Genomic DNA, 22,548 nt, shown 5'->3' with positions numbered 1-22,548 from the left:
GCTTTTGTGTGTGCTCTTTGTTTTAAGGGGTGGTTCGCTCTTGGGACTGAGAGGGACCAGACATCAATCCAGGTTCTCCCCATCTTTCTAAACAAGTCTCTCCTATTTCAAACTTGTAAGTAAAAAGCCAGGCAAGGCGTCTTAGATTTACTTTGTTTTCTCAACTTGTAAATGTACCTTTTTACCAGAATGTGTATCTTTGTTTGCTGTACTTTGAACCTAAGACAGAGGGGGGTCCTCTGAGCTCTTTAAGTTTGATTACCCTGTAAAGTATTCTCCATACTGATTTTACAGAGATGATTTTTACCTTTTTCTTTAATTAAAAGCCTTCTTTTTTAAGAACCAGATTAATTTCTCCTTATTTTAAGATCCAAGGGGGTTTGGATCTGTGTTCACCAGGGAATTGGTGAAAGGTTTCTCAAGGCTTCCCAGGGAGGGAGTTCTTGAGATGGTGGCAGCGGACCAAAGCTAAGCTGGTAGATAAGCTTAGGAGTCCTCATGCAGGCCCCTACATTTGTACCCTAAAGTTCAAAGTGGGGATACAGCCTTGACAGATGTATTAGCAGGAATGTTGTAAGCAAGACACGAGAAGTAATTCTTCCACTCTACTCTGTGCTGATTAGGCCTCACTTGGAGTATTGTGTCCAGTTCTGGGCGCCATATTTCAGACAAATTGGAGAGAGTCCAGAGAAGAGCAACAAAAATGATTAAAGGTCTACAAAACATGACCTAAGAGGGAAGATGAAAAAACTGGGTGTGTTTAGTCTGGAAAAGAGAAGACTGAGAGGGGACGTGATAACAGTTTTCAAGTACGTAAAAGGTTGTTACAAGGAGGAGGGAGAAAAATTGTTTTTCTTAACCTCTGAGGATAGGACAAGAAGCAATGGGCTTAAATTGCAGCAAGGGAGGTTTAAGTTGGACATTAGGCAAAACTTCCTAACTGTCAGGGTGGTTAAGCACTGGAATAAATTGCCTAAAGAGGTTACTGTGGCACCTTTGAGACTAACAGAAGTATTGGGAGCATAAGCTTTCGTGGGTAAGAACCTCACTTCTTCAGATGCAAGTCTGAAGAAGTGAGGTTCTTACCCACGAAAGCTTATGCTCCCAATACTTCTGTTAGTCTTAAAGGTGCCACAGGACCCTCGGTTGCTTTTTACAGATTCAGACTAACACGGCTACCCCTCTGATACTAAAGAGGTTGTGGCATCTCCATCATTGGAGATTTTTAAGAGCAGGTTAGACAAACACCCGTCAGAAATGGTTTAGATAATACTTAGTCCTGCCATGAGTGCAGGGGACTGGACTAGATGACCTATCAAGGTCCCGTCCAGTCTTACCATTCTATGATTATCATAATCACTATTAGTGCCTACGAGCCTCTCTCATGGGCTATGGCCTCATTGTGCTGCTCACTCTACATGCACATAGTAAAACAACAGTCCCTACCCAAAGGAATTTATAATATAAAGTTTGCATAGGCATTTCTATAGGCCCACATCACCAGGGGCTAAGTCCTCCAGAGAGAGGCACTAACCCCCTCCTGGTGTACATTAGAGAAATTTGCACCAATGCAACATTAAATGCCCCCAGCAGTGGCCAAGGTGCCACAGGACCGGAGCTGCAAGCCCACCAGGTCTGTGTGCTAACCACAGCGCCATCGCCTACAAGAACTGCCAGGGCCGGGTACCGGTCAACCAACTAATAGCCATGTTTGCAAAAAAAAACTGCAACCCGCATGCGCACAAGCTACTACAGCAACAGTTCCCGCACCGCCCAGGTCACAGAGCTGCGCATGCGCACAGTTCGCCTACTCTTCCCCCCCCCCGCTAATTGAGTTCTGAGGGCGGCGCATGCGCGCAGGAGGACGCCTCGCCTCTGCTTGGCGCACGCGCTCCACTCGGCGGTTTGCGCGAGCGTTTCCGTTTCCGGTGCGCGGGTTCCGGAATCCGGCCGGAAGTCGGGGAGCGACGAGTGTCCTAGCGCCGGGAGCGGGCCGCGGAGCCGGGAGCAGCCCGGGCGGGCCGGCCGAGGAGCCGGGACTCAGCCAGCGCCGCCGCCATGGTGTTCTACTTCACCTCCAGCGGTGAGCCCCCGGCGCCGCCAGCCCCTCCCCCTCGGGCCCCCTAGTTCCCCCCAGCCCCGCACGCCGCGCCCCCCTCGGGCCTTCTCCACCCCGCCTCGGGGCGCCCTCCTACCTCCCTTGAGGGCCCCGCCGCCCCCCATGGGCGCCATTGCCCCCCACCGGAAGTTCGCTCGCCCCCCCCCCCGTGTCCATGCCCCTCGGGGCCCCGGACAGCCCCTGCAGCATCAGCTGGCTGCCTAGCCCTTCCCTGCTTCCCCGCAAACACCGGGCCTCCCTCCCTGCCCGCCACCTCTTCCACCCTCGGGCATCCGCTGCTCCTTTCGTGCAAGAACAGGGCGCCCCTCCCCCCACCTTCCCGGGGGGAGGGTGTTTCTCTCCCACCCACCGTGCCCTGGGGGCTCCCTTTCTCCCTAGGGGTCATTCATGATCTTCCCCACCCGCCCTCGTGCATCACCCAGTCTGTTCAGGCTGCCTGCCCTCGAACCACATAAGCAGGATGGGTTGGTGCCCGTCCTGCCCACATCTCCCTTCCCAAGGGGCAGCCAGCCCCGGGTGGTTCTCACTGGTGTGTTCTTGGACTGCATCCAGTCTAGTGATCCATCGCCATAACAAAGCAATGGGGCTCCCACCCTGACCCCAGGAAGAGAATTTGACTATCTCCTCCATCCTGCTGTTAGGAAAGCTTTCCAGAGTTTCGCTTTGCATTTTCCCTGGCTTGTGGGCCGTTGGTCCTGTAGCAATACACGAACCTAAGCAGATGCTGTCTCTTCCCTTAAAAACGTATCACTGTGGTAGTGTCCAGGTATGAAGGAAGACAGAGCCCCTGCCGCACAGAGCTTACAGTCTGAGGTCCTGGGTATGTTCAAGGAAACTTCTAAAATGTTGATATTAAAAACACCGGGAAGCCCTAGTGCTGATGGGTTGCTGTCATTGTCTTAACTACCATGTCAGGTAGACCTGTTCTTAGCAGGGTTAGATAGTAGCGTTTAAAACGGTGACTGCAGCTAAGAGCCCTTTGCACTAGGGTTCCTGTCGTTGCTAAAGCCAGTCGCACTGAATGGACATAAGTAGTGGCCAGGGTCTTTGAGTCCAATGTACTATGAAGGGTAGGGGAGAGGGATAATACATACAGTGTCTCTATTTCTTACTACTTTTTAAACGAATGCTTTCTACAAGCCCATGTACAAAGATTGGGGCTTCATAACAGACCAGGTGAAATCCAAATTTTAGTGCGGTGTGGGTGGGCGGGATTGGTTCATCATGAGGAAAGTACAGTAGAACCTCAAAGTTAGGAACACCAGAGTTACAAACTGACCAGTCAACCACACACCTCATTTGGAACTGGAAGTACACAGTCAGGCAGCAGTAAACACCAAAAAAAAAAAAAAAGTAAATACAGTACAGTACTGAGTTAAACGTAAACTACTAAAAAGGGGAGGGGAGTTAAAAATAATAAAAAAAAGGTTTGACAAGCTAAGGAAACTGTTTCTGTTTTTGTTTCATTTAAATTAAGATGGTTAAAAGCTGCATTTTTCTTCGGCATAATAAAGTTTCAAAGCTGTATTAAGTCAATGTTCAGTTGTAAACTTTTGAAAGAACAACCATAATGTGTTGTTCAGTGTTAGGAACACTTCAGGAATCGAGGTTGTTCATAACTCCTAGGTTCTACTGTACCACAAAAAAGTGCCCTGCTTCTAGCCCTAGTCATGTCACCAACCTGTATGTGCTTAACTTTTTTTGAGCTTTGGTGGTGGTTTTAACATGCCCTCCAAAAAACCCTACGTTCAGGAATTTAAGACCTTCACAGCCTCATCTTGTTCACTCTTCCTCTTTTATTTTTCTCTTGGGATGGAACATCTTAACTATACATCTTTTCTCCATTCTTCCTCTCTTGGTTTTATCCCTCTGACCTTTTAGTGATCTGAGTATAACCTTGTTTGTTTCTTGTGATTCTTCTTCTTTATGTTCTCTGGACTGGAGGAAAAGCTTTTCATTTCTATCGCACCTTTCATCCCTTAGAGGATTTCAAAGCACGTTACAAATGCAGCAAACTGATACATGAACATCACTCAATCCAACACTGAAGTGTAGCCATTTTCTACTGATGTGCAGGCAGCTGCTGGGTGCTCAAAAGTGAGTGCTGGGTTTCCTGGCTTTTTAGGGCACCGACTACACAAGCCTGAAGTGGGTCCCAGGGTCTTCTAACTAGCAGCTCCTGAGTACTGGCACTTCTTTGCCAATTAGGTGCTCTTTTGCTGCTCGTTGGTTTGGTGATAGAACCACAGGATCACTGTCTTTGAAAACCCTTTGCAGTTTGAGGATGTCTTACCCTCTCCCCAACCCCTCTAATGCCACTGTACATAAATGGAGCTATAGTTCTGTCGAGAGCAGAGGTTCCCAAACTTTGTTGCTGTGCCTCCCTTCAGAGCTTCATATCTCATGTATGCCTCCTCCTTCCCCCAGGCTCCTTGCTCTGACCGTCCCAGCCTACTGCTCCCTCTTGCAGCCACAGCCTTGTGTCTCCCCTGTTTCCCCCCCAGACCTCTACTAGACTGCACCTGCTGACTCCACTCACTGGCTCTAGCTGCTTCCTCCACTGCCTTCTGCCATGGGCCCGGCATGTGAAAGCAGGATGTGAGCTGAGAGGTGGGACAGTAACAGACACTGCAGGGGCAGGCTTGCCAACCTGTCCCCTTGTGCACTAGCCACTGCTGCCACTGTAGGGTGACCAGACAGCAAGTGTGAAAAATCGGGACCGGGGGGGAGGGGAGGTAATAGGAGCCTATATAAGAAAAAGACCCAAAAATCGGGACTGGCCCTATAAAATCGGGACATCTGGTCACCCTATGCCACTGCTTCTACCTGTGGAGAGGCTCTGTCTCCCCTGACTCCTGTTCCTTGGAAAGTGGAAAGGATGCAGGAATGTTCTACTTCACATCAAGTACTCCTACCACCGATAACCTTGTTGTGCCGCCTCAGGAGGCCGCACTTCACAATTTGAAAAGCTGTGATCAAGGGGATTCTAGTGATCTCATACTTAAGTCTTAAGTGGCCAGAATTAGAGAGAAAACAATAACCTCTTGCGAGTTATTTAAAACATCGTCCATTAATTTCCAAGTGTATCAGATCATATAAGTTGAAAGGGATCTGCTGCTAGGTCATCTAATCCATTCCTGTAGCATTGTGGCAGGCTTGACTTCATTTTCCCGAAACCATCCCAGGTCACTAAAAGTTCCCCAAAGGGACTGATTCATAGTATGTGAGATATGGTTGATTTTACCACCATTGTATGTGCCATATATGTAAGTAGCCTTTCTTTCCATGGAGCTACTCCAACTGGTGTGGGATCAGGCCCCCCGTTTCTAAAGGAGACTTTTCTCTACACTGCCTCCTCCATGTAGCTTCTCACCATGCTGACTTCCATTCTCTGTTTTTCAGAGACTAGGTCACCGTCGCATGAAACTCCTGTCTTGATGGTTCAGCAGATTTCTCTAATTCCTGTATCTTCTTTGTAGCTATCCAATAAAAATCTGGACTCAGTGTTATATTGACACTGAGACATGGATATGTTTTTATTTCCATCAATATAAACTAGAAGTTTAATCCCTGTTTACTGTAATTTCTGAGTTTGTAAGCAGTTGATAATTTGGCTGGCTCCAAGTACTGTTTATGTCCACACACAGTATGGTTTTTACTCAGTAATCATGGAAACTAACCATGTGTCACCCTGGCCAGTGACCTAGGCTTGCACATAACTTTCTTTTTGCTACTGAGGTTGTGACTCTGTGTTGCCATATATAAGGGACCACCTAACTGTCTGTATAACATGGTTAGGCAGTGGTTCTTCCTCTCAATTTTCTCTACAGTTGTATATCCCAAAGTATATTGCCCCTCTTGTTCCCCTGCCTGTCTTAATCTGCGCTGTCCCTTGCTGGGGGAGTTATGAGAGAGCTGTCCAGTTTTTCCCAGAATGGCATGATACGGATGTCTAGGCAGAGTGGTGGGTGTGGGGACACAAGAAGAGAGAGGAATTAGGTAGGATGCTTCAAGAATGTAGGTGACTTGTCGAAGGCCACAAAGGGGGTCAGCATCAGAGCTGCGAATAGAGCTTGGGAATTTTTGACTCCCAGTCCTACGCTGGGATGACAGGACTGCACCCTCCTTTAATTATATAAAGCGAAAGTGAGCCCGAACCTCATGAAGTGTCTTGCCCCGAGGACTGTCGAACTGCTGACGAGTCTTCCAAGGGAACTGATGGAAACCTGGTTGTTTGTTCTCTATGACTTTTTAAAGTGACTCAATCTTGCCCTGGCCCCTGGGAAGGGAATGGGGTGGATTAGATGTTCGGAGACATAGATGGTGTGTTTGTCAGTACCTCTGGGCACAGTTTTGTCTGAAACCCCTTTTAATGTGTGTCCTCTTTCTATCCCTCAGTTGTTCCCGCTGTTTACAGCATTTACATGGGAAAAGATAAATATGAAAGTAAGTACATGAAAATACTTGGGCAAGGCTTGATAGGTTGGGATTTGCTTTTTTTTTTTTTTTTTTGCCTTTTTTAACCTTGTTTCTTAATTTTCCTCTTTGATTTTACTGCATTGTTTGAAGGCAGATTTTTCCTGATAGCTGCTTTGCAAATTATGCTATACACTAACTCCTTATGTAGTCTGTAGCATTACTTTATACCATTGTCGGGGGTTGGTGAGAGGGGAAGCTGTCCGTGGACTTAATCTGAAGTCAGTGGGCACTCTGGGCTTTTTGTCAGGCTATAAAATGGTCAAGGAAACAATGGTAGAAGCCTAGCATGGTTTGACAGCATTTTATTTAGTTGGTTTCATTGTTCCCTGCATAATTGGTCAGTTTTTACCATCTTGAGTTACTGTTCTTCAACTAAAATAGGTTTTCTGTTGCTGTGTCCTCTTCCAACAAACCAGGGTACAGTCTTGCTTCATTTCATGTCACTGCTTGCCATTCAGTACTTGAGGCAAAACCAAAATTAGCACTTCAATTGAAGAGAGTTGGTGCTTTTATCTTGGGAACTGCCCTCTTGAAAATCTCCTACATTTGACATTTATGCAAAGATCAGTGTCTCCCAATTAAAAAAACAACAACAACCTGAGACTGGAGTGGAGGAAAAGGGATAGAAATTAGAAATGTTCAGAGTCTTGGCCTTAGCACCTTTGTGCCCAAGAGCACTGTGTGTTTCAGGCCCTATTTGAGGTTCCATCAATCTCACTCTCCAGGTGCCATACTGTGGTGCAAACACTCTTGATCTTAGCAATCATTTCCCCTCATTGCCAGTGTCTCAGTGGGCAGTTTGGTTGGCTGCTGGGGGAAGTATCCTTCTTTGCTCAGTATTCTTTTTTTCATGCCTGCAGATGAAGACCTCATAAAATATGGCTGGCCTGAAGATATTTGGTAGGTACTGAAAAGAGCCGTGTAAATCCTTTATGCTTGTGAAATGAAACGCCCTTCATAGTGAACTTCAGTGGGGGGCAGTGTTGGTGCTCTTCTGGCTACTCTAGGTGCTATTCAGAATATTAACGAGTTCAAACACAGTCACGGAGGGCTGTAGAATAACACCTAGAGGTCCCAACTGAGGTTGGGGCCGCACTGTGCTAGGTACTTTCTCACACACATAGTAAGAGCTGGTTCCTGCCCCCAAAGAGTTGTTAATGCAATATGGCTTGTGTGCACATAATAATAATAATATATGGAGATATACCTATGTCATAGAACTGGAAGGGACCTTGAAAGGTCATCGAGTCCAGCCCCCTGCCTTCACTAGCAGGACCAAGTACTGATTTTGCCCCAGATCCCTAAGTGGCCCCCTCAAGGATAGAACTCACAACCCTGGGTTTAGCAGGCCAATGCTCAAACCACTGAGCTGTCCCTCCCTCCATGGAATAGGTGTGCCCACACGTGAAGTTATTCAGCAATAGCTGTTCTTTAATAACCGTGTAGGCGAACTTTAAACAGACAAGGTAAAGGGTTATAGGTAGGGCCCTACCAAATTCACGGTCCATTTTGGTTAATTTCACGGTCATAGGATTTAAAAAATCATAAATGTCATGATTTCAGCTATTTAAATCTGAAATTCACAGTGTTGTAATTGTAGGGGGGTCCTGACTCAAAAAGGAGTTGTGTGGGCGGGGGTCACAAGGTTATTGTAGGGGGGTTGCAGTACCGCTATTCTTACTTCTGCCTTCAGAGCTGGGCAGCCAGAGAGCGGCAGCTGCTGGCCGGGATCTGAGCTCTGAAAGCAGAGCCTCCGCCAATGGCAGCGCGGAAGGAAGGATGGCATGGTATGGTATTGTCACCCTTACTTCTGCACTGTTGCTGCAGAGCGGGGCCCTCAGTCAGCAGCCACCACTCTCCAGCCGCCCAGCTCTGAAGGCAGTAGCACAGAAGGGTGGCATTGTATGGTATTGTCACACTTACTTCTGCGCTGCCTTCAAAGCTGGGGCGCTGCCTTCAAAGCTGGGGGCCCAGCCAACAGCCGCCACTCTCCGGTTGCCCAGCTCTGAAGTCAGCGCAGAAGTAAGGGTGGCAAAACCATGACCTTCCCCCTCCCCCCAAAAAAAATAAAATAAAAATAACCTTGTGACCCCCCTGCAACTCCCTTTTGGGTCAGGACCCCTAATTTGAGAAACGCTGGTCTCCCCCATGAAATATATACAATATAGGATAAAAGCACACAAAATACCAGATTTCACGGGAGGAGACCAGATTTCATGGTTCGTGATGAGTTTTTCATGGCCGTGAATTTGGTAGGGCCCTAGTGATAGCGGAGACAGGCACAGAGGTGAAATAACGTGTCCCAAGTCACATGGCAGATCAGGGACAGTGATGAGAATAGAACCGAGGTCTCCTGACCCCCAGATCAGTATCCTCTCCACAGGAGCATGCTCGATCTCCAGCCCAATCCCTTTGTCTGATTTCTTCTTGTACATGTATATACACAATGTCACCATCATGTCTACTGTATTCACACGCTGCCTGGCAGAGTGAAATATTCCCTGTCCTCCTGTCTCAGCTCTTGCCTTCGTTCTGGCTCCATGAGTTGAGCTTGAACGACTCTCAGAATCATGAGAGGCAAGAGCTATGCATAACGTAAGCAGACCTAACTGGTCGCATGTGCAGGGGTGGCTACGGGCACTGCTCTTTACCACACATGTTGACGTAGTTTTGGTCCCCCTACATGGAACAGGAAATAATCAGAGAGGGGCAGTTAGGACAACTCACTGTTAGCTACAATAGCTGCAGCTCACTGTTATAAAATCATGACTGGTATAGAGAAAGTAAATAAGGAAGTGTTATTTACTCCTTCTCATAATACAAGAACAAGGGGCCACCAAATGAAATTAATAGGTAGCAGGTTTAAAACAAACACAAGAAAGTATTTTTTTCATGCAACACACTGTCAGCCTCTGGAACTCCATGCCAATACTATAACAGGGTTCAAAAGGGAGCTAGATAGCCATTGATGGACCTATCGTCCATGAATCTATTAGCCAGGATGGGCAGGGTTGGTGTCCCTAGCCTCTGTTTGCCAGAAGCTGGGATTGGGTGACGGGATGGATCACTTGATGATTACCTGTCTGTTCGTTCCCTTTCGGGCACCTGCCATTGGCCACTGTCGGCAGACAGGATACTGGGCTTGATGGACCTTTGATCTGACCCAGTCTGGCCGTTCTTATGTTCAAATATGCCATTGATTACTGTCTGTGTTAATCCTTAACAAATTTTCTATGTTGGCAGTGGCCAAATTTGCTTGGGGCCTTGTAAAGCTGTTAGATGATATATGGAATGGGCCAGATATCTCCGTAGACAAGCTTCCACATACAAACCCCATCATCTTAATTGATACTTGCTTCCTTGTTAGCCATTTCAGCCGAGAGGCTAATTCATTGAGTGGGCCATATAGACTGTCCTCCCGTCTCGTTCCTAGAGATGGGCTTTTTGGGGGTGGATTGAGGCATATTGGTGGAGCTAGTGTGTAAGACGCATGCGCTGCCTCTGCTTTTCTTGCACTTGCTCTGAAAATTGAGGATGGTAAGACTCTAGGAGCATGTATACCCTGCCGTAAAACGCCCGCGGCTGGCCTGTGTCAGCTGTCTTGGGCTTGCGGGGCTTGGACTGCAGGGCTGTAAAATTGCCGTATAGATATCGCAGGGCTCCAGAGCCTAGGTTCCTGCCCGAGCCTGGACATCTCCACTGAAATTTTATAACTCTGGAGCCCAAGTCAGCTGACATGGGCCAGCTGTGAGTGTTTTATTGCAGTGTAGACATAGCCCATGATGGAGGGGGGAGGGATAGCTCAGTGGTTTGAGCATTGGCCTGCTAAACCCAGGGTTGTGAGTTCAATCCTTGAGGGGGCCACTTAGGGATCTGGGGCAAAATCAGTACTTGGTCCTGCTAGTGAAGGCAGGGGGCTGGACTGGATGACCTTTCGAGGTCCCTTCTAGTTCTAGGAGATAGGATATCTCCATATATTATTATTATTATGGGAGATCCTTAGATCTTGTTAGCATAACTGTCACTTTTAATAACACGCTTTGCTATAGTGCTATACTAATTTGTTTCTCTCACATAATTAGTTAACTGATGTAGTTAGGGTAGATATCTATGCCATTTCCATAGGAATCACTAGAGGGAGCAAATAGCAATATCTTATCATAAGATCTTTCTGTTAATGTTGTCTGAGTATATTATGTTTCAGAGAAAATACAAGGTTTTTAAGTGACCGCTTCCTTTAGCTTTTCAATTTCCTCCTCTTAAAGATGGGTGAATATTTGCTCAAAGATTGAAACACCTGATAAGCTGTAACAATTCTGTTGAATGCTGTCAAATATGCATGTTCAGAATTTATTTTAATGCTTTTACCCATGGGACTACTAGTCTGTTATGACAAACTATTGTAGCATTTATTTCAGAGCAAGTGACCCTCTGCTAAATGTGCCTTTGTATTCTGTAGGTTTCATGTGGATAAGCTCTCCTCTGCACACGTGTACCTCCGACTACACAAGGTAATCTCAGAATCCTGGTGCAGTTAAACAAGTATGTACTGGTATAACACAGACCTGCAAAAGATTTCTTAAAAATTGGGTTTGTATCCTCATATTTCCAGAAAATATTTTTTCAGGAGTTGGTTTTCTGTGCTTATTTTGAACACTAGAACTTTCAGAAATGTTAAGTCTAGTTCTCCCGGGTTTAGGAGGGTTTTTTGCCTCCAATATTTATTGAGATTCTACACCTATATGTGGGAGAATTTGTGTTCTGAAGATGCACATAATATGCTAGGCCAGGGGTCGGCAACCTTTCAGAAGTGGTGTGCCGAGTCTTCATTTATTCACTCTAATTTAAGGTTTCGTGTGCCAGTAATACATTTAAACAGTTTTAGAAGTTCTCTTTCTATAAGTCTATAATATAGAACTAAGCTATTGTTGTATGTAAAGTAACTAAGGTTTTAAAATGTTTAAGAAGCTTCATTTAAAATTAAATTAAAATGCAGAGCCCCCCGGACCGGTGGCCAGGACCCGGGCAGTGTGAGTGCCACTGAAAATCATCTCACGTGCCGCCTTTGGCACGCATGCCATAGGTTGCCTACCCCTGTGCTAGGCATCCACACACACAGGAAGTCATGGTACCTGCCCTGAAGATCTTACAATCTGAGGCTCCCATTCCACTATGAGCTCTGGATGCATAGACCCACCTGCTCACACACGGTGCCCCTGATGTTAATGGGGGTCTGCAAGGGCGCAGGTGTGTAGTGGAACTTGGGCATATGTTAGTATGCAACCTAGGAAGGGCAGGGGAGAGGGTACAACAAAATATAGGACAAAACTGGAAGTCTCATCATCTGAGTACAGTGCCTGACCAATGTTCCGTCTAACTTTTTCCATCAGTGTGCGGAATGAACTTTGTTATGTGCACCAATATCGAGGTGATGTGTGGATGTGTGCTGCCAGTAGAAACAAAAAACCGAGCTATAATATATATTTTTAAAAAGTTACCATAGGGATAATTCCTCCAGCCAGGACAGGTTTGGCATTTTAGAACTCACTACTCAAAGAATTCAATTTAAGCATAAGAGAGAAATAAAACCACAAATAACAGCATTTTGAAAGAATAAAATTACCGAGACTATATGTGCACTGCAGGAAGTACCAAGAAGTGACGACAACACAAGTATGTGCTGGGAGGTGAGTGTGAAAGAGACAGTGTGTGTGTGTGTGTGTGTGTGTGTGTGTGCGCGCGCTGGATGCTGGGGAAGTCTATGAGAGACCGTGTGCTGTCTCTTTAAGGCACTCACCAGAAAGCTCCTTGTTCAGACTGCAGCAGCTCTCCTGCTCCTGAGCTCTGTCCCCGCTCCCCTGCTCTGCAGAGATGGGGTACATGGGCAGGTGGGGGAGGGGGACACCCTGACATCAGTCCCCCTTTCTCTCCCTCTTCTCCCTCCCCCCCACTCTGCACATCACGCAGGAGGGTCCCGGGAACAGCTGGCCAGGGGCTCCAAGGCAGAGGGCAGGAGCAACCTGGCTGCAGAGCAGCACGGGGAGGGGACCTGAACACACACCCCCTGGTGTGCGCGGTATTTGATTCACTCCTGGGCAACCATGCAGCTTTGAGGGAACACAGCTCCTGTCTCTGCCATGGATTTGTGAGATCTAGGACTAATCATTCTATCTCTACCTCATTCCCCTTTCAGTAAGAGGGGGCTAATACCTCTGAGGGGTATAGCGGCAAAGCCGTTTGTAAAGTGGTTTGAAATCCTTGGCTGGTAGGTGCTATAGAAGTGTAAAGCATTATAAGCTGTGTTTGTAATGCAGGGGCTCATACCTGTGTTTGGATAGCATGGTCCAAGTGCACTGTTGGTGTGGTGTTCATAACTCCCATATTGCCCCCTCAAATGGCCCAGTAAACCACTCATATTTCCTTGGTCTGCTTTAGGGGCAGACAGTGGATGATATTCCCAAAGAAGTTTTGATAGACTGCGCCCATCTAGTGAAGGCCAATAGCATTCAAGGTAACATTTACTATTGAAATTGGCGAGTCTCCTATGGAGATTAAGGGACTGTGAACAAGGGGTGTGTGTGTGGGGGGGTGTCTATTCATAGAATCATAGAATATCAGGGTTAGAAGGGACCTCAGGAGGTATCTAGTCCAACCCCCTGCTCAAAGCAGGACCAATCCCCAACTAAATCATCCCAGCCTGGGCTTTCCATTCCAAATTACTGAAACGTCTTGTTTTTGATGTCAGAAGAATGTTAAGTGTAAGTGCACTTCATAGCTTGCTGTTTTCATGGGAAACAGATCTCACTTGCAACAGCTGGTGCTGTTGCTGATATTTTCATACTAAAACTTTAATCTCCTGATTCCTGACGGTGCCTCTAAATCACTGTATGAGCCAAAAGGGGTCTTGGCATTTTCCCTCTAATGCCCACTTGAGGCCCTCTTTGTAGCAGGCAGCCTTCTGGCAAAGCCAGACTCCATCTGGAGTTCGTTAACACTGCTTTGGCCCTTGCTGCCACAGAACGCGGTACCGCAATGTCCTTCTGTTCCATTGCAATGCTGTTACTTCAGAGAGGAGGACGAGGACAGATCCTTACAACTAGGAGCTATGTAACACAACATGACTCTGGCTGATTGTGGAGACAGCTCGTCAGAAGGTTCAGGGTGGGGAGGGAGAATAGAAATGTTTCCCCCTTTTGATCCTTTGATATAAGAACTCTCCTTTCCCCCCTTACTGCTCTGTAGGCTGCAAAATGAACAACATCAATGTGGTGTACACGCCATGGACCAACCTGAAGAAAACGGCTGACATGGACGTGGGACAGATAGGGTTTCACAGACAAAAGGATGTAAGTGTTTGGTGTGCAGCTGCAAAGAAACCCACCAGCTGACTTCAGTACTGTCCTTCTCCGGTATTGAGAGCTGAGTATACTGTCTCTCACGCAAGGGCTCTAAAGCAGGGGAAACTGCTGTGGTCCAGGGGCATGGGGAAAATCCCAGCTGTTTTTTGGTGGGCTAAACTAAGTTTCCACGTGGGTGTCGGAATATAATAAAGCAACAGTTCTCAAACTGTGGGTTGGAACCCCAAAGTGGGTCGGGACCCCATTTTAATGGGGTCGCCAGGGCTGGCTTAGACTTGCTGGGGCCCGGTGTCAAAGCCTGAGCCCCTCCAGCCGAACCTGAAGCCCGAGGGCTTCAGCCCTGGGCAGCAGGGCTTAGGTTAGAAGCCCCCTGCCTGGGGCTGAAGCCATTGGGCTTCGACTTTGGCCACCTGGGGCGGTGGGGCTGGGGTGGGCTCAAGCTTTGGTCCCCCATCCTGGGGTCATGTCGTAATTTTTGTTGTCAGAAAGGGGTCATGGTGCAATGAAGTTTGAGAGCCCCTGTAGAAAGTAAAATCACTACAACACATGGAAGAAGGCACAAGTTACAAGAGGGATACAGAGCTGAGTAATTAGTTATGGCCACTATAAAATATTGCCAATATACAATATCCAAGTGCAGGACCGGCTCTAGGCACCAGCAAACCAATCACGTGGTTGGGGTGGCACAATTCCAGGGGCAGCATTCCGGGTGGTTTAGGGTTTGTGGGGTTTTTTTGTTTGTTTGGTTGGGTTTTTTTTGCTTTGGCAGTTGCACTCTCGGAGGTGGGGTTTTTTTTGTTTTGTTTTGTTTTTATTCCCCCCTTGGGGTGGCAAAAAACCTAGAGATACACTTTCTGCTTGAATTTCCAACTACACTTGGATTATTGTCTTCAGTAAGATTGAAGCCCCTCTGACCTGGTAACAACATTAATCGATGGCTGATTTACTTCTGACTGGTAACATTTTTAATAGGCGACCCCCTTTCATCTGGAAGTGGGAAGTTTTGAAAATCAGACTTCATCAGGTCCTCTTTCCTGTAAAATCTGGGTATTTTCATCATTTTAAATGTTGAACGAACTTCCAGTCTTAAGATATGAATCTAGTTGTCACTTTCAAAATTGCTAACAGTCAGACTTGCGTTCAGAGAAGAGTTCTCTCTTGGCACCCAGGTGAGCACCCTGCCAGGAAATCGTAAAGACTGACTTCCAGAGCACTAGGGTCAGGTGTAAAAAAGAGCTCGGTTGTCAGGGGAGAGAAGGAAAGATCGTCTCGTGGCAAAGGCCCATGTCTTGGAGCTGAGTCCACCTCTGGCTCTTCCACAGATTTCCTGTGTGACTTTGCGGAAGCTATTTAATGTCTTGGGGCCCTGATCCAAAGCCCTCTGAAGTCAATGCACTCGCATGGACTTCAACAGGTTTTGACTCAGGCCATTGGTGCCTGAATTTTCCAGTCTTGAGAATGGGGATTGTATCTTCCTGGGTGTGTTAAGACTTTTGTCTGTAAACTAGTTGGAGATCCTTGGATGGCCGGCTCTGTAGAAGTGCAAAGTGCTTGTTAAAACACAAACCAGTACTGGGAAGCGCAGGGTTGAAGACAGTGGTCCACAGAACAGGCACAGCGCACTCAGTATCAACATGAGCTTCCCTTGCCAACATGCTCAGCCCTAGTCCACAGAGACTCACTTCAGGATTGGGTGGATGACCATTCTGCACAATCCAGTCAATCCTGGGCCTCTCTGCTGAGACTGCAGCCAAGAAAACCGATTAGTGATAGTGGTTTGTGTTCTTGTGCCCATCGGAGATTGTACCGTGTTCCCAGCTCTTTTCACACAGACCACTGAACAGCACCAGATGGCTATGACTTGCCATCTGTTTAAATGAGATTCAGGAGCCACATGTAAAGGTGAAAATGCTCCTTTTTTTGGTATTTACTTCGCTGTGTGTAAAGTCTCTTTCTCAATGAAATGCAAGGTGGAAGCATTTTTGATAAAGATTATAGTTCTTTCCATCCCAAAGGTGAGAACAGTGACAGTGGAGAAGAAGGTGAATGAGATACTGAACAGGCTAGAGAAGACCAAAGTGGAGCGCTTCCCCGACCTGGCCGCTGAGAAGGAAGCCCGGGACAGAGAGGAGAGGAACGAGAAAAAAGCCCAGATCCAAGAGATGAAACGGAAAGAGAAGGAGGAAATGAAGAAAAAGAAAGAAATGGAAGATCTCAGGTGAGTAATGGCTGTGACTAACTCTAACTGTGAGTATTTCCTATCAGTGGTGGGAGCAAGACTTCGATCAGGGCAAGTCATGTGAGGTTCCTGTTGAGTCATTCGTACTCTGTTCTGTCTTAGACTGGTACAGTCTTAAGAAATAGTATTTGCTGTACCTGGCAACCCTTTCTTTGCCTTTGTCTTGAGAATTAGATGTAGTCACCCAATTCACTTAATAGAAACTGGAGTGAGGAATAGTTCGTAGAGCTGGGAGTCAGGATTCCTGGGTTCTTTTCCCACCTGTGCCACCAACTTGCTGTCTGAACTTGGACAAGTCATTGAACCCTGTGAAATGGGTATAATTGCCTACTATATCTGTAAAGCACTGAATTGCTCTGGTGAAAATCAACGCCTATGTAGTGCTTGTCAAGCTTCAAAGCACTTCACAAATAGTGATTTTTAAAAACACAAATTAGTCCTAGTGTACGTGAAAGGCATTATGTACTCCTGTAAATGCACCATGATGAACAGCCCGTTGATCTTCCGGTCTGACGGTAGACATGCAGGAAACATTTGTGGCCATGTTGGTCCTTGAGTGAAGAGTAGATAAGGTAGATATGTTAACCCCCTGACTGTACCAAACAAACCTGGACCCATAAGCAGTCTTACCCAGAAGGTATCCCAGGACTGCTTTGTACATATAAAATGTTACAATAAATAGTAAGTAATGTGTGTTTAGATGGTCATGAGGCTGGAATTCGGGGAGCCTAGACCCCACAGCTCCTGTTGGAGCACTCAGTAATTCAAAGGAGCAATAACACAGAGACATCTGAGTCCCAGTTCAATTTCTGAAGGCAAGAGGGAGTGCTGGTGGGGACATTGATTACAGCTCACAGCATCTCTCTTGCCCATGAGCTGCTTTGGCCATCCGCAAGCCAGTTTTATAGTAATCCTAAAGCAAAGAGGGTTTTATAACCCCTTACTAGTTATCTTGCTTGTAGCATATCTGGACAAAGCTGGAGAACAAATGTTGTAGAAAACCCATGCACTGGCTCCTAGTCGATAGAAGAGGTCACCATAGTCCATCTCTGACTTGTGTTTTTTGTGCCAAGGTGTCTGTGCTCCCCACAGTACATTTAATCTTCAGTTAGGGCCGGAGTATGTTCTTTGGAAGACCAGCTAATGTTGAGATCTGATGTGTTTGAATTCCCTCTGAAGCACAGGAGGGCTAATCTTGTAGGCACTCTGCCCTGTTTCACAATGTACGTTGAAAGATGCATCTTGCTGCATAATTTCTCTTCCCTTGCAGGAGCTACTCTTCGCTAATGAAGTCTGAGAACATGTCTTCCAATCAGGTATGTTGAGGCTGGCACCTGTGAAGACCTTGCTTCCAGAGGCCTGAATAAGAATCAGAGCAGGGTAACAGGATACGGATGTGAAAGCAGGTTTCAGCCCAGTAGCTGCACGTGGTGAATTGTTCCATGTGTTCTCCCCCTCTTACCATTGGAGTTACAGAACAAAATCCAAGGAGAAGGGAGCTGCATGATTACAGGGAAAGAGAGTCTCTTTCCTGTAACGTCCTCTAGTCTAGAGATGTTAAACGGACCAAGGGCACATCCGCTCCTTTCTTTTCTCTCTAGTCTCTCACTCTGCTGCTCTGAATTCCCTGCGATTGCGTTCAGAGCCGCTCCTCAGCAGAGGTGAGGAAGTTGTGTGTGGGAAGGATCACAGAGTGCTATGGTGGGACAGCCACCGAAAGGAGAGTAAGAATTTTAAGTGAAATTCTGTTTGTCCTTTTGCCTGTTTAGTCCAATGTCTGGTTTGTCTTGGGGCTGGGGGAATCACCTATCTTTGTATTACTCTGTGACTAAACGTGTACGTAGCCCTTAAACCAAGGGTGTCTCATTGTCCTGAGGAGTAGGCAATCTAAAGGCCAACTGAAGCCAGGACATGGGACAACAGACCAGGAGAGGAAGGGCCAGGGGACTATAGAGAGGCAGCTGAGATTGCTTGAAGAGGTGGATTTGAAGGAGGAGAGAAGGGAGCATCTTGTGTTAGGAGCCGCATGTTATGAGAGACAGAGCTGGGAGTCGAAGCAGTGAGACAAGGACTGAGATAGCATGGGCAAGCATAAGGAAAATGAGCACTGAGAGATGAATGGGAGCTGGGTTACGTAAGGACCTAAGCTGAGTGAAGAAGGCATTGTTTCCCTGGTGCGTACTAGGGCTCTTGCTTTGTGCCTGATATCCTTCCTCTGAAAGCAAGTACCCTCACTTGCTGTTGCATTGGTGATATCTCTAGGCAAACAAGGAGCTCAGAGTGCCTGACACAAATCTTTATTTAAAATCTGTTCACCCATCACATCCCCAGAGGCTCAGCAGCTGCTTGAGATAGGTTTATGGTTTTCATGGGTTTGTGGGGGTTTTTGGTGACTCTTCTGGCTGGTTTCCAGATCACAGGTAAGCATGCTTGGGTAAAAAGAACTATGGGGTTTAAGCAGCGGCACCTCCTGCTATGCATGTGCAAGCTGTGTCTGGTTAGTGACATGCCTTGTGAGGAAATGCCCATGTATGGGGTCATCACCCCTCTCTGTGTGTAAGCCACATGTGTTGTCAGATTGGTGCCTTTAAGCTGGGGTCAGCTCAAGTTACGGTCACAAAGGGCTGATACACAGGAGTGCTGGCAAGAGACTGATCTCCACTTCATGGCCCGAGTCACATGATATAGGTAAAGGTTACTAAAGTAACCAGTTCAGGGGTTATCAGAGCTTAATCCCCAGTCCCCTGCCTCCCGGGTTACATGTGGATGGATGATCTGCTGTACTGGGAACGTGTGGAGCCCATTTACTGGATGGCTAGCAAGCACTGCAGATTTTATATTTCATCTGTATCCCATACAGTTGGCTGGTTGGGTCCTAGGCTTTGAGTTAGAGGGGAAAATCTCTCAGTGGGGCATTCTTCTTCAATGAACAGGAGAATACTTATATTCAACATGTGAAATGTTAGCAACAGAACCCAAAGAACCTAGCTTTGGGATTTGTTAGTTTCAGAACTCTGACCATGAGCCTTTTGAGTAAGCCTGGGCTGATTTTATGGCCTTTGTATCGAAACCAGAAAAAACTCAGCCACTTCCTTAAACGATGGGAGAGGCTGCTGACTACACCAGCGGCTTTCAGTCTGGGGATCTGCAGACTGTCTAAGATTTCTAAAGGGGTCTGCACCTCCACTGGACATTTTTTAGGGGTCAGCAAATGAAGGAAGTGTAGTCCAGTGGCTTTCAACCTATCTTATCTTTGTAAAATGGAAGTTGAACACTGGCATCTCAATAATTCCATTCTTCCCTTCCCCACAGGATGGCAATGATTCGGATGACTTCATGTGAATTGGGCATGCTCTCCTTTCTGAATCGTGAGATGGACTGCCACGTCTCAATAAGATGCCAAAAAACCAAATGCTGACTTCAGTTTCAGACCCTGTTTGACCCTTCACTGGCAATATTGGACCAGATCTGTGCCATGTATCTCCTAAAGACAGTACCGTGTGTGTGTGTGTGTGTGTGTGTGTGTGTGTGAGAGAGAGAGAGAGAGTGAGTGAGTGGGGGGGAGCATACATTCTGGTTCTACAAGAATCTTGATATATTTATTTTGAGGGGAGGGGCTTTTAATGTGAGCTACAGGAGTGTTGTGCTGCCTTAGTGAATTGGCAGTAGACTGATTCAAAAAATGTTGCCATTATCGCAGTGTCTCCCTGGTATAAACTCAAACCTGAAATCAGAATTGCTGAGCTGAGGACTCTGCTGTCCTCTTGCTGAGTGATTCTTGTTGACGGGATGTGTGTGTTCATCAAAGCCAGGGGATCCCTGTAAACCGGGGGAGCCTGAACTTGGCCCAGCTGATGGCCATATTGCAAATCTGCCTGGAGCCAGAGAACCCCACCTATCTTGTAAATGTAGCAAATTGTAGCTGCCCTCGTTTTAATATGGAGCTGCCGCCTATGGAGACAAGTCTTGGCCTGCCTAGCAGCCTGACCGCTCTGAGTGAGATGGAGCAATGCATGCTGGGGATGTGCTGTCTGAGGCTGTACGTCTGTAGGATAGTCATAAATTGCATTGGGCTGCACTCGGGGCTCCGCTCTTCTAAAGGATTAAGTTTGCAAATAAGGCGTTGGGCTTTGAAAAGCCCGTAAGCCGACTCGGAACACTTGACTAAGTAACTCGTAATGTGATGTGGAGGATAGTACATTCAAAATGATGGTGGTAACTATCGCAACATGTGTATATATGTTAGAATTAAAATCAGACCAGCTGTTAAAGCATGTTGCTGTTGGAGGTCCTGTGTTCAGTGGTGTGTGGACTCGAAACATGGGATTAGAGTTGGAGGAGGAACACGAGGGAGGGCTTGTGTGTGAGTAGTTGTGGAAAATGCTTTTCAGCCATTGTTAATGTGGCTGACGCTCGAGAAGAGTTTAAATGGAACGTGAAGGCAAAACAGAAGGCGCAGTGAGCTCTCTCTGCGTGAGGCAGTGTCTGTCTTTTCAGCTTCGTTCTTCCACAGATGCAAGTTCCTATGAGTTCAGTTACCACAACCAGTTGGGTCCATATAGCTTACACAGCCATTGATGAAGTTTGGAGGAGGGATAGCTCAGTGGTTTGAGCATTGGCCTGCTAAACCCAGGGTTGTGAGTTCAATCCTTGAGGGGGCCACTTAGGGATCTGGGGCAAAATCAGTACTTGGTCCTGCTAGTGAAGGCAGGGGGCTGGACTCGATGACTTTTCAAGGTCCCTTCCGGTTCTAGGAGATAAGATATTTCCATTTAAAAAAAAAAAAAAGTTACTCTCTTTGTGTAGAGGATCAGTTAGTGCCAAGCAGGTAGCATGTCGTTGGGCTTGTCCAGGTTGGAGGTTGGACTAGATGACCTCCTGAGGTCCCCTTCCAACCCTGGTATTCTATGATTCATGTCCCTGCTCCCAGGAGTTTACAGGCTGGTGGAGCGTACACTAGGTATGGTCCCTAGAACTCTGGCCCTGTGCTCCTGGCCCAGCTGTCTTGCAGAGCCCTAGCCCCTGGGGATGGGTGAATCTGCTTCAAAGACCGTAAGAACTGGCTGACATCTGTGCGTATCAGCTGCATGTTTTACAGGTCCGTAAAAGCGCTTTGAGTGTCCTCTCTTGCCACAGTGAGGGAAGAGCCGTTTAAATGCACAAAGAGATCCACTGTCTGCCCCCCTCTGAAGATCTGAATCCTCTCTCCTGGCCCCCACTGCTGCTGCTTTATCCCCCTTAGTCATGCCCCAGTGCAGCCTCCACCTCTGCCAGGGAAGCATGTGATCTCCTAGAGGAGCAGAAAGTGAGCGCTCTCTGTAGACTCCAGGATAGTGATTGTATTAATCCTGCAATGTTGTTTCCAGGGGTTGATGAGGTGACTGTGAGCCCCGCAATCAGGCTGGGCCCTGTGGTGTTAGGTGCTGTACAAACAACTGGCGGTCCCTGCCTCAAAGAGCTCACAGTCTAAACGATTCCTCGACTGGCCTCTTACTGCCCTGTGATTTGAGCACTGTCACTGTCCTCATTTGCAGTGCAAAACCCCCAGTGGTAGTAATGCCCCAACCCCCCTAGGGATAAGGGGACTAGTGCAGCGATTTCCTCCTAGCCTTTGATCTTCGAAGGTCTTATCTATACTACACGGTTTTGTCAACAACACAGTGGAGATGCACACACGGAAATGCTCCTCCTGCCCATGGAACTCCCCTGCTATGCCGGCATCAGAAAACCACCTCCACGAGAGGCGGAGGGCTTGTGTCAGAGTAGTTCGGGTGACACAGTGGGAGAGTGGAGGAGAGAAGCCCTGTGGGGGTGGGGGGGTGCTGAGAGCCCTGGCTCTGTCCCCCACACTGCCCCTCTGCAGGCGGTGGAATTGCTCCCAGTGAGGACATGCACCTCCCACGGGAGGGCAGTGTGGACTTCAGCACTGCAGTAATGAATGCAGTGGCTGTAAGTCGACCTAACATCGGCAGACTTATCTTTGTAGTGTGTAGACAGTCTATTTAGCAGGACTCGGGGCTACATGTTGATCTATACAGCTCGCTGGTTTCATTTCGCTTGGCTTTCATTTTTGTGCAGTAGTTAAGAGACTCGCACTGCATGCTTGCCCAGCGGCTCTTCATATCAATCTGACTCCGGCTACTGCTTCCAGCAGCACAAGGCACAACTGCCTTGATTAAAATCCCACGTCCTGTTCCCTGAGCTGGTGGCTCTGTTCTGTTCCTAAAGGCCAAACCCACCACCGCTAGTGCTAACCAGCCCCTTTCTCACCTGAGCAGAGGGGCCAGTGGTTGAGCCTTAAAATCTATGAAGCACGTAAGTGCGGCTGGGCCAGTGCCCGAGCGTATTGCAGG

The 22,548-nt window shown here is 47.3% G+C and overlaps 1 protein-coding gene across 2 annotated transcripts; it reads left to right on the top strand.

The window, feature by feature from the left end:
- Positions 1–1,957: 1,957 nt before the first annotated feature.
- On the top strand, positions 1,958–20,454 carry CCDC25 (coiled-coil domain containing 25). 2 transcript variants are annotated; one of them, XM_026658331.2, is made up of 9 exons: positions 1,958–2,083; positions 6,518–6,565; positions 7,459–7,498; positions 11,058–11,109; positions 13,034–13,109; positions 13,841–13,944; positions 15,972–16,174; positions 17,466–17,511; positions 19,508–20,454. In XM_026658331.2, exons 1-9 carry the CDS (start codon positions 2,059–2,061, stop codon positions 19,535–19,537), a joined length of 624 nt encoding a protein of 207 aa, XP_026514116.1. In that variant the 5' UTR covers positions 1,958–2,058; the 3' UTR covers positions 19,538–20,454. The 2 variants fall into 2 exon arrangements, with proteins under 2 accessions (XP_026514116.1, XP_024050736.2); XM_024194968.3 differs by lacking the exons at positions 1,958–2,083; positions 6,518–6,565; positions 7,459–7,498; positions 11,058–11,109 and adding an exon at positions 12,201–12,285.
- The last annotated feature ends 2,094 nt before the right edge of the window (positions 20,455–22,548 follow it).

This window comes from Terrapene carolina, unplaced genomic scaffold (genome assembly GCF_002925995.2).
Source record: "Terrapene carolina triunguis isolate 2854851 unplaced genomic scaffold, T_m_triunguis-2.0 Scaffold427, whole genome shotgun sequence".
NCBI lineage: Eukaryota > Metazoa > Chordata > Testudines > Emydidae > Terrapene > Terrapene triunguis.
This window is presented reverse-complemented; position numbering and strand designations above follow the sequence as displayed.

What these genes read in the sequence shown, in the direction of transcription:
- CCDC25 (XM_026658331.2), top strand. Translation starts at nt 2,059, where the DNA reads ATGGTGTTCTACTTCACCTCCAGCG. An exon ending in GGCTGGCCTGAAGATATTTG is followed by an intron (nt 7,499 to 11,057) that starts GTAGGTACTGAA and finishes TGTATTCTGTAG; the next exon opens with GTTTCATGTGGATAAGCTCT. An exon ending in TGTACCTCCGACTACACAAG is followed by an intron (nt 11,110 to 13,033) that starts GTAATCTCAGAA and finishes GGTCTGCTTTAG; the next exon opens with GGGCAGACAGTGGATGATAT.